The sequence below is a fragment of the Papilio polytes genome, unplaced genomic scaffold (genome assembly GCF_000836215.1).
Source record: "Papilio polytes unplaced genomic scaffold, Ppol_1.0 DF822622.1, whole genome shotgun sequence".
NCBI classification, from domain to species: domain Eukaryota; kingdom Metazoa; phylum Arthropoda; class Insecta; order Lepidoptera; family Papilionidae; genus Papilio; species Papilio polytes.
In genome coordinates, this window is record NW_013526582.1 from 1,481,495 (window position 1) to 1,491,923 (window position 10,429).

The window sequence follows — 10,429 nt, forward strand, 5'->3', positions numbered from 1 at the left end:
GTTGTCATAAAACGCACGAGGAAGAATTAATTGCTACATCAAAATATTTTTATTGTGCGCGAACTAAAGACCAAAAGAAAGACATTAAAACAATGGAATATTCAACATATTTCGATCATGGAAATCCTTGTGAACATCCCTTAATACGTTTACTGGGGCAAATAAAATCATAATACTTCATCTGGTGCGGCGGCGGGCCTAAATGCGCCCCCAATATTTCCGCCAGTTTGGCAGGTCTTTACAAATACAAATGACAAAACTTGGCAATCTTGCTTCCTTGATGTTGGCAGCAACTTATGATCTCTTTCCCACATTAGGGTTTTTTTTTTAAATATTTACCCCCTAAGTTTAATGGCATTAAAATATATAGCCTAAAGCGTGACGCAAGTGTAGGGCTTTTTATTAATAAAAAATTATTCAAAAATATGCTGTAATTGTTGACATCTTAGGCAACAAAGAAGTGTATGTTTACGCTTTATTATAACAGTAATGTATACACCTGAGATAATCGTTTAGCAGCGAGAGGGAAATAGTTTTCTTCGTGTCCATCAACTTAAGTACTGTGTCAGGCCGATATCGGCCTGTTACGCAGTAAAATTGTTAACTGGTTTCCATCGAAATATTGGGCTACATATTAATATTTTCCCCAGAACGAAGTCCGCGGTGCACTTGGATCGTTTCTACAAGCTTTCATCACTCTCGGCTTCTTACTGGTGTACGGAATAGGTCCCTTCGTCTCGTACAACGTAGTGGCGTACGTCGGCGTCGCGTTTGTAGCCGTGTTCAGTGTCACATTCTACTTTATGCCGGAATCACCAATGTACCATCTTATTAAAAGTAAGTAAAGATAGAGAAGGTAAGGTGTAAAAGCATGTGCATGTTGAGGGATGAATCGCATGTAACAAGGAGAACGTTATGAGTGTGCACCGGTAGAGGTAGACATAGAGAGATGGATTGCGAGAAAGGTGACATTATCACCTACCGACCGAAAGTCTGATTTTAATCCCATTTTCTTTACCACCATTTACTTACAAGAAAATATTAAAACCTCTCCTCTCCTACCTTACGTTGCCTACCTTTAGTAGACGGAGGTAGCTATTGGCAATCGCTTTGCCGTTTTGGCTAATTCAGGTCACCTTGCGATTTAAATTAATTGCTAAATTACAAATAAAAAGATGTACAGAAAAAACATTTTTTGTAAGAAATTTTAAATTTAGAATAATCCTCTCTCCATTCAAATCCTTATCCTATTCTTCTATAAAAAGGTTGACAAAGACTGAAAATTCCGATACAAGTCGTACGCACGTATTTACTTGCCGTTTATCACACTTTCTTTGAATTAGACTTTGTACAGTACGTTTTCAGCTTATAAAGGTTGTTATATTGGAATAATAAATAAAATAACATTTAATCTTATCAACACAATTTGGAATAAGAGAAAAAAACAACAAGGTAATTAAAAAAGAATAAATAATAAACACGTAATTATATGACAAATAGAGTATTTAAAATGTGTATGTAGTGCTGACCGGTAATAATAATGATAACTTTTTTTAGGTGATCGGGAATCCGCTGCGGAATGCTTGATGACGATACGCGGTAAATCCCGCACTGGTGTTGAGACAGAACTAAACCAGATTGCGGCGGACGTTAACGCTTCTTTGGAGAAAACAGCTACTGTAAGTAAAATATCCAAGTATCCGGTCTTAATAACCAGTACAACTGCAGCGTCGGTGGCTCATTGGTTTAAGCACTTGACTTGTAATCTACAGGTCTTGGAAGGTCGTGGAATCCCACCGTGTACTAATGTGATATTCGATTTTTCGAATTTTCATATGTACATAATTTACCCGACGTTCTTACGGTGAAGGAAAACATCGTGATGCCTGCACATATCGGCGAAGAAATTCAAACATATGTATGAAGTCGACCAACCTGCAGTAGGCCAGCGTGGATGACTATGGCCTAATCACCCTAATTTAGGGTAGGCTCCGAGCCCCTCGGTGGGGACATATAGTGAGCTGGTGATGAACTGCAGCTGATGAGTTTAAGCCTATTTTAAGTTAGTGATTAGGTCTTAGTCTACATGTTTACTTTTAGAGCGGGCGCACACATTTGACTCAACTATTGTGCGATTGTCAATTTTTACGCAGCATTCAACTGTTTAGTTGCACAACTAAAAATCGAGTTTGGAGTCAGGTTTGCTCACGCTCCTTCCGTAAGAACGTCGGATAAATCTCTCTTCTTACTAATGTAATACGATAGTTTATATGGAAGTTTGTTAGAGTTTGTAGCCTAAACTACTGAAAACTAGTGTACATATAAAAATATTGTATTATGCGTATTGCACAGTCTACGTAGCGTAGTTTGGTAAATTTAATTCAATAGCGAATTTACTTGAAATATATCAATGGATTTGACAGCATAAATAATCAAAGATATTAAACAGATTCTCGACCTTTGCTATAATTTAGGATAAGTTTATTTACTAAAGAAATCTACGCCAATAACTGCACTCAGCAACAATATTTAGATAAGACCTTTGTTGGAACACAAATCTTGTATATAGAGGAAAATAAATTTTAACCAAATCTATACTATTAGAACAAAGCGTAAACACACACTAGTCTGTTGCGATAGATGTCAACAATCACATCATGTTTTCGAATAATTATTTCTTTAATGAAAATCCCTTTACTTACATCTTTAGCCTATATATTTTCACGCTATTAAACTTAGGTGGTTAATAATTTAGATAAAAACCCTAATGTGGGAAAAGAACCATAAGCTACAAGCTGCCAACATCGAGGAAGTAAGATTGCAATGGTTTGTCATGTCATTTTGACATTTGCAATTGATAATTTGACAAATGTAAACAATAAAATCAAATCTTCATAATTTGATGCGGATGAAACGGCATGCGAACAATTAGTATATCATAACCAGATCTAGCCCGAGACTCCTCCGAGATTTAAAATAAAAATGTAAACCTATGAATTCTTCCAGACTACCCTCTACATCTTGACATCGAGAACTGTTCAGCAGTTATGGCTACAAACTCTAACAAACATCCATCTAATATTAGTAATATTACTGAACTCTGATTCACTTTTTAAGTTTTTTTTAACAGTTGGCAGACGTGTTCCGCGGCAGTAACTTCAAGGCTTTCTACATTTCGTGCGCGCTGGTCTTCTTCCAGCAGTTCAGTGGTATTAACGCTGTTCTCTTCTACATGAACACCATCTTCAAGGCAGCGGGATCAGATTTAGATCCTTCTATTGCTACCATCATTATTGGTGCTGTACAGGTGTGTATTAACATACAGTAAACTCCACATAATGTCCCTCGATTTAACGACAAACTCTCTAAAGCGTTAAAATCAATTGGCTTTTGTTGGTTTAGCTACTAACACTATTTTGAAATAAACTTTTCTTTTTTTTCAATTCTGATTTATCTTACCTCCATTTAACGACAACTCTCTATAACGCCATAAAATGGACAGTCCTTTTAGTGTCGTTATAAAGAATTTACACTGTATTTATATAGCAGTCTAAATTACAGTTATATTTATTTAGTGTCTAGATTTCGAACGCGACTTCGTTTGCATGAAATTAAAAAGAAGTAAATAATTAGTCTAGTAATTGAGGAGCGTCTATAGCTCAGTGGTTTGAACACTTGACTTGTAATCTACAGGTCTTGGGTTCGAATCCCGCTGTACCAACGTGATTCTCGATTTTTCGATTTTCATATGTACATAATTTACCCGACGTTCTTACGGTGAAGGAAAATATCTTGATGCACATATCGGCGAAGAAATTCAAAGATATGTGTGAAGTCAACCAACCAGCTTGACCAGCGTGGTTGACTACGGCCTAGTCATCCCTTATTAGGGTAGGCTCCAAGCCCTTCGGTGGGGACGTATAGTGAGCTGGTGATGATGAAATAAGTAGTCTATGCATTCTTTGAGACTGCTCTACATCTATGCCTTTCAGCGAGATCCATTCAGTAGTTTAGACTACAAACTCTAACAAGCTCCATCTTAACTTTCATCTTTATAATGCTGGCCCTACGTTATTTAACCAATTCTTAAAGTGGTAAGAGGGATCGCATACCGTTGACTAAACTGTCGCACAACTGTTTAGTCTCGCTTTGATTCCTATGAGCTTATGGAGGTGTGCACACTACTCGATATTTATTTGAATCGGCTGCGAAATAATCGACAATCGCAGTGGTGCGATAGTTTAATCAAAGGTGTGCGCCCACTCTAGGTGTTTAAGGGATATTTGATTATGGGGAAATCTGGGGTTCATAAGTTGAAAATGCGATTATTATATAACAATGTTTTTATCAGGTTGTAGCGTCAATGATAACGCCTATGGTTGTAGACAGACTTGGCAGAAGGATTTTATTGCTGGTCTCTACTTGCGGAACTGCAATTGGATTGGTAAGATTGTTATGTTTTATTGCTTTTTACTCTTCAATAAAAACAATAAAAAAATAGCTCCTTACGTGTAAATAATTTTTATTTTATCCGACTCGAAGGACCAATTTGAATTGTCTTCATTTGTATTACTTTTTAATATACCTTTATTAATAGACTCATTTGTAAATAACACTAAATTAAAAATTACCTGTATGTCTATTCAAGTAAAGTTTTTTTTTAATTATGATTCCTATACTTTGTTCTTAAACCATCAGCGAAATAACCTAAGATCCAAGAAAACTGGTACAAACTGTAATGAAGGGAGTATTTCCAGGCTCTTCTAGGCATGTACTTCTTGCTGAACTCACAAAACAGTCCAGTGGTGTCCAGCATTGGGTTCCTCCCCATCCTCTCTCTGGTGCTGTTCATCGTGACGTACTGCTGGGGGCTGGGGCCGCTGCCGTGGGCGGTGATGGGGGAACTCCTGCCTATTGAGGTTAAAGCAGTCGCCTCACCGATTGCTACTGCTTTCTGTTGGATCATGTCTTTCTTGGTTACTAGGCAAGTTTTCATATTTTAAAATTGTTTTAGACATGTTTTTTTTATTGATCGCAAAATTAAAGATTTAGCGATATGTTAACAGTAGAAAAGGTTTCTCAGGACTTTAAAGTATTTTTACAAGATTTTATCTTTATCCCTTTGATCGCATTTTAATGATGTTTCTGTTATGTTGTGGGATCATTGATTTTACTTGACGAATATATTTTTTATTAGCTGTTACTCGCGACTTCCGAGTGAAATATTTATTTTAGTAATAGCCTATGTTACTCAGTTATAACGTAGTTATTTATTGGTGAAAGAATTATTAAAATCAGAACAGTAGTATTGGAGTTATTTCAATATAACTAACATACAAAAAAAAAAATGAATTTCTCCTCTAATCTTACTTCTTACTGATATTAAATGCGAAAGTTTAGATGGATGGATGTTTGTTAGAGTTTGTAGCATAAACGACTGAATGGATTTCGATTAAAATTGTCATAGACGTAGAGGACAGTCTGCCAGAACAAGTGGGCTACTCTTAGCTAGTATTATACACAAGCTTTCGCCCGCGACTCCGTCCGCGTGGAATAAAAAATAACAAAGCGAGTAGCCTATGTGTTCTTTCAGACTATCATCTACATCTATTCTAAAATTCATCGAAAATCGTTCAGCAGTTTAGGTTATAGACTCTAACAAACATCCATCCATCTATCTTACCTTTCGCATTTATAAAATTTGTCTGATTTCTATAATACAGGTTCTTCGAGCCAATCGCAGAAGCAGTAGGTATGTATGTCGCCTTCTGGATCTTCGGTGTTTGCTGCGTGTGCGGCTTCTTCTTCACATTGTTCGTGGTGCCCGAGACCAAGGGCAAAAGTCTCCAGGAGATCCAAGATATATTGGCTGGAGGGTAAGCATTTATAGCCAAAGAATTAAATTTACTTCCCTCTTTAGCATCGAATATTACACAGCAAAATGGATTGTTCCCAACCGTCACCCCGCTCTGTCCCCACATGAGAATAGTTCCATCTGTCCCACCTTTTCGTCCCACTATTGGTGATATAAGGTGACAGATGGAACCGTTAATAATGGATAGGAAATTAATGTCCTTGACTACTGTTAGATTGTCTTAATGTTTGAACTTTTTTGTTCCAGGAAATCAAAGCCTGAGAAGGCTTAAGCTTGAATAATCCGTGGAGTTTGGAATAATAAAGCGAATTATAGATAATTTATTAGCGAAATATTAACACATTTTTTCTATAGTGGGTTTTGTGTGTGATCAAATATATTTAGAATGCTTTATTTTTATATAAGACTTACAAACATAATTAAGAGTTACCAAAAAAAATTTTTATATATTAACAGTATTAATTATTTTGACAGTGCTATATTTATTTAAGTCAATAAAACGCAAACCGATGTTTAACATAGGTCTTTTTTTAGTCAAATATATTTTGTAGTCAATGTAGAAACTAAAACACGATGTAAAATATACTGTATGAATTAAAAATCAGGGCAAATTGACCAAAAGCTTTAGGACCAAATAATAATAAAATTATAAAAAACCTAGTGAAACGACATATTTTCTTTAGTCTGCTTGAAAAATATTAACCCAGTGTATGAACAGTTACATTTTTTACAATTAAAAAAGGAGTTTGTCATACTGATATTTTAAAAAAAGAATTTTATGGCTTGGTTACTAGACATTTGAGCCAAATAAAAAAAAATCTGATATTTACATATTTTAATTTATGGGTTTCATATAATTTTACAGGTAAAACTATTGTTTTTAGACATATCTTGTTGAAATATTATTTATTTTTTAACGACTAGTACCAAAGTACAAAGTTAGTCGCTAGGTAAAAAACACCACTTTTGTGATATGTGAATGAATTTATATTGTTATTGTAAATAATATAAGTTAAGATAATCGATATAATTGTTTTAAATAAATGTTTTATAATTTTATTTGTATGTTTTATTAATAAAATACCTTAATTTTAAACCCATCTATACTATTATAATAAAGCGTAAACACACATTTCTTTGTTGCCTAAGATGTCAGCAATTACACCATATTTTTGAATAACTCTTCTTTTAATAAAAAGCCCTACATTTCCGTTACGCTTTAGGTCATATATTTTCACGTCATTAATCTTAGGGCTAAATGTTTTAGATAAAAACCCTAATGTGTGAAAGAGACCATAAGTTGCTGCCAACATCAAGGAAGCAAAATTGCCAAGTTTTGTCATGTTTTGTCATTTTGACATTTGCAAATGATAATTAGACAAATGTAAACAATAAAATGACACTTGTATAATTTGACGCGGATGTAGTCGTATGGGAACAGCTATATTAGAAAAAAATTAAAAAGCGATGGCCAATACAATTATTAAAAAATACTCTCCGCGTTCAGAAGCAAATGAAAGAAAGAAATCTCAACATGTTCTTGTACAGAAATTTCTTTATAAGTTACTTAACACATTGTTATGCTATCAAAGATTAAAATTATTTAATTCTAAGTAGAAATAAAACTTCGTTTTTTAACAAACTATTTATTTACATTTGTTATGTTTAATGTTACTTAAATAATTTAAAATGTAAGCATGACGAAACACACATCATTGGGTTAAGAATTTCGAAATATTAGCGAAATCTATCAAATAAAAAAATACACTCTTGAATGCTGAAAAATTGTTCAAACATGATTAACTACAAAATTTAATTCTATTATCTTTACAAGAAAAAGGCACTTTTAGTAATATAATTTTTGCTGCAAGTGTATTACATATTGAATTTTTAGGTTAGAAAAATATTTTCATACTTTTTAAAAATAAATTATGTAAAGGTGAGATTGTCTCTGCCAAAAACAAACTCCTGACTCTAAAATGTAAAAATATAGTTAAAGCATTAAATAAGACTTGAAAAATCGAGATTCTTTTTAAAAACATTATTGTTCACTTATATAAGCTTAATAAACCATGTTTTTTTTAATCGTTTTGACAAAAACTTAAATAAACCTTAAAAAACTAATTTAATTAGTCAGTCACATAAATCACATTAGTAGATGGTTACAGATGAAAAAAAAATTGTATTTTAGTCAATTGTTTTTTATTTCTCTTAAAATAACAAGGCACTATTCGAACTCCTTCGATATCTCGTCCATAGAAGTGAGTACGTCACAAATACTGGCCGCATACAATCTTATATCATCATTCTTTTTAATTTTCAAACTGGCACAATACAATTTTTTATACATATCTGTCATTTTGTCATAATCTTTATTTGATTTCGACCTACAATATTGTATTATACTTTTTAGTATAAAATGCAACCTATTTTCGTATAAAGAAAGAAGACTGTGTTCGTTCTTTATTGTCTTCTCGTCAACGTCTTCGGGTTTCGGTGGCTCCTTCTCTTCTGGATCTTTGTTTTTTAGTAATGTCATTACAGAATGACATTGACGTAAAAGTTGGACTGCGGTTTGTAATGATTTCAGTTTTAGGTTAGGTGACACTGAAAAAGAACATTTTTTTTAATAATAATACAAATGCGAAAGTTTAGATGGATGGATGTTTCTTCATGAAATTTTTCATAGATGTAGAGGATAGGCTGCTTATTTTTGTATTTTTTATTCCACGTGGACAGGGTCGTAGGCAAAAGTTAGTATTTAATATTCAATCATTTAGAGAACCTAGCAAGAAAATTTTCGAGAAAGTATTAACTCCTTATTATCTGACAGTACGATAGATTCAGAAACGTCCTAATAGAGGGAATTGTGTTTTTTTATAAAATTCCAAAAATAAGCCTTCCTATTTTTTCTTCTTAATTTTAAATTCATTTTCATACAATTTGAAATATCAACAAAGTTTTAATATTAGCAAAAAGCGTACCAAATATTTGCAAAAGTAAATATTGACAATAAAAAAACTCAGTGGCCACAACTTTTATTAGCTTGAGATTATTCTTTGTTTTATCTGTTTTATTTGTCTATGGCTTTATTTTTATTTTAATAGCATGTTAAGTCTTAAAATATCACGGCTGTCGTTTTATTATTTGTTTAATGTCAAAACACTTTTTTATTGCAAATACAGATTTGTTTATTGTAAAAGTGTCGACGTGGCATATTACGCTACTATAAACAAAGATTAAATATTATTATGGAAAGATTAGTTTTGCTCGCGACTTCGCCCGCGTGAAATAAAAAATAATCTAACTAATATTATAAATTCGAAAGTTTAGATGTATGTTTGTTAGAGTTTGTAGCCTAAACGGTATAGATCTCGATGAAATTTGGCATAGATGTTGAGGATAGTCTGGAAGAATACATAGGGTACTTTTTAATTCCACGCGGACAGCCTCGCGCGAAAGTTAGTAAAAAATATAGCCTATATTACTGATAATGTATCTTTCTAACGGAGAAAGATTTTTTGAAATCTTTTTGTAGTTTTTGAGTAAGTTCAATATGTCTGTATTAATATCCGAAAGATAATATAAAAATCTGTCATATGAAGCTTTTTTTAAATCGTTTTTTATACTGAGATTTTGCATATTTGATTGGATCGTATTCACCGGGGCAAATAATTTACCCGCACTATAATCATCGCCACGTCAAAACCGGTGAGTTGGCAGTGCGAGATTTTATTGCATCAGATTAAAACGTCTCGTCTATATTTGCTTATCAAATCACTTAACGAGTTTGCTTTTTTATTCGACATTTTATTGACGTATGTTTTACACAGTTGAAAAATAACTGCAGGATGACATTTAGAAAACGATCTAATGCCCGGTTTACACTTGGCTAGTACAGTCGCGCCAGTTCACTGGCGCCAGTTAGCGCTCACACTGTGCCAGTAGATAGTTCACTTATTGAGTGCTACTAACTGTGGGCTAATGTGAACCGCGCATAAGGGTGCAATTTCATTGGAGTAAGATTACCATGATATGATCTTAAGGGGTGTAAACGATAAAATAAAATTATGCGGATAAAGCCGCACTGGACCTAGTCTATACTAATATAAAGTGGAAAGATTTTTATTTTTGTATGTATTGTAATAACTAAAAAACTACTGGGACTTTCAAAAAATCATTCACCATTAAAAAGCTGTGTTATCAGTGAGTAACATAGGCTGCGCTGTTTTATTATTTTTCAATTTCACACAGTAATCATGGGCAATTTCCTATAAAAATGGGAAAGAAGAGTGGATTTGATTGGAAGAGACGCAATGGAAGGGGAAATATCTTTATGTGCGTCTCCTCCTACGTCTATAAGTTTAATGGAAGCGGTTTCTTCGCCATTTTAACGGAATCAGGTAACCAATTCGTTTGTCTATTTATGATATAAAAAATCAAAAAGTATCAATTGAAATAAACAAAAACAAAATATTCTCAAAAAAAACAGTACACTAAAAAGTAACGAAATAATTACTTGAAAATAGTAAACCTACCTTATTGTAACTGTTA

General features: G+C 33.4%; 2 protein-coding genes across 2 annotated transcripts in view; one reads left to right on the forward strand and one right to left on the reverse strand.

The window, feature by feature from the left end:
- LOC106105895 (facilitated trehalose transporter Tret1-like) overlaps positions 1 to 6,454 on the forward strand; it is a 21,464-nt gene extending 15,010 nt beyond the window's left edge. Inside the window, exons 4-10 of the mRNA XM_013286352.1 lie at positions 651 to 837; positions 1,558 to 1,679; positions 3,131 to 3,307; positions 4,352 to 4,444; positions 4,758 to 4,984; positions 5,724 to 5,876; positions 6,122 to 6,454. Coding sequence (XP_013141806.1) covers positions 651 to 837; positions 1,558 to 1,679; positions 3,131 to 3,307; positions 4,352 to 4,444; positions 4,758 to 4,984; positions 5,724 to 5,876; positions 6,122 to 6,146 — 984 coding nt within the window. The 3' untranslated portion in view covers positions 6,147 to 6,454. The remainder of the gene's footprint in view (positions 1 to 650; positions 838 to 1,557; positions 1,680 to 3,130; positions 3,308 to 4,351; positions 4,445 to 4,757; positions 4,985 to 5,723; positions 5,877 to 6,121) is intronic.
- A 1,489-nt stretch (positions 6,455 to 7,943) lies between these two features.
- The window catches only part of LOC106105916 (erythroid differentiation-related factor 1), a 16,239-nt gene continuing 13,753 nt past the window's right edge, over positions 7,944 to 10,429 (reverse strand). The window contains exon 16 of the mRNA XM_013286373.1: positions 7,944 to 8,482. Within this exon, the coding sequence (XP_013141827.1) occupies positions 8,103 to 8,482 (380 nt within the window). The 3' untranslated portion in view covers positions 7,944 to 8,102. The remainder of the gene's footprint in view (positions 8,483 to 10,429) is intronic.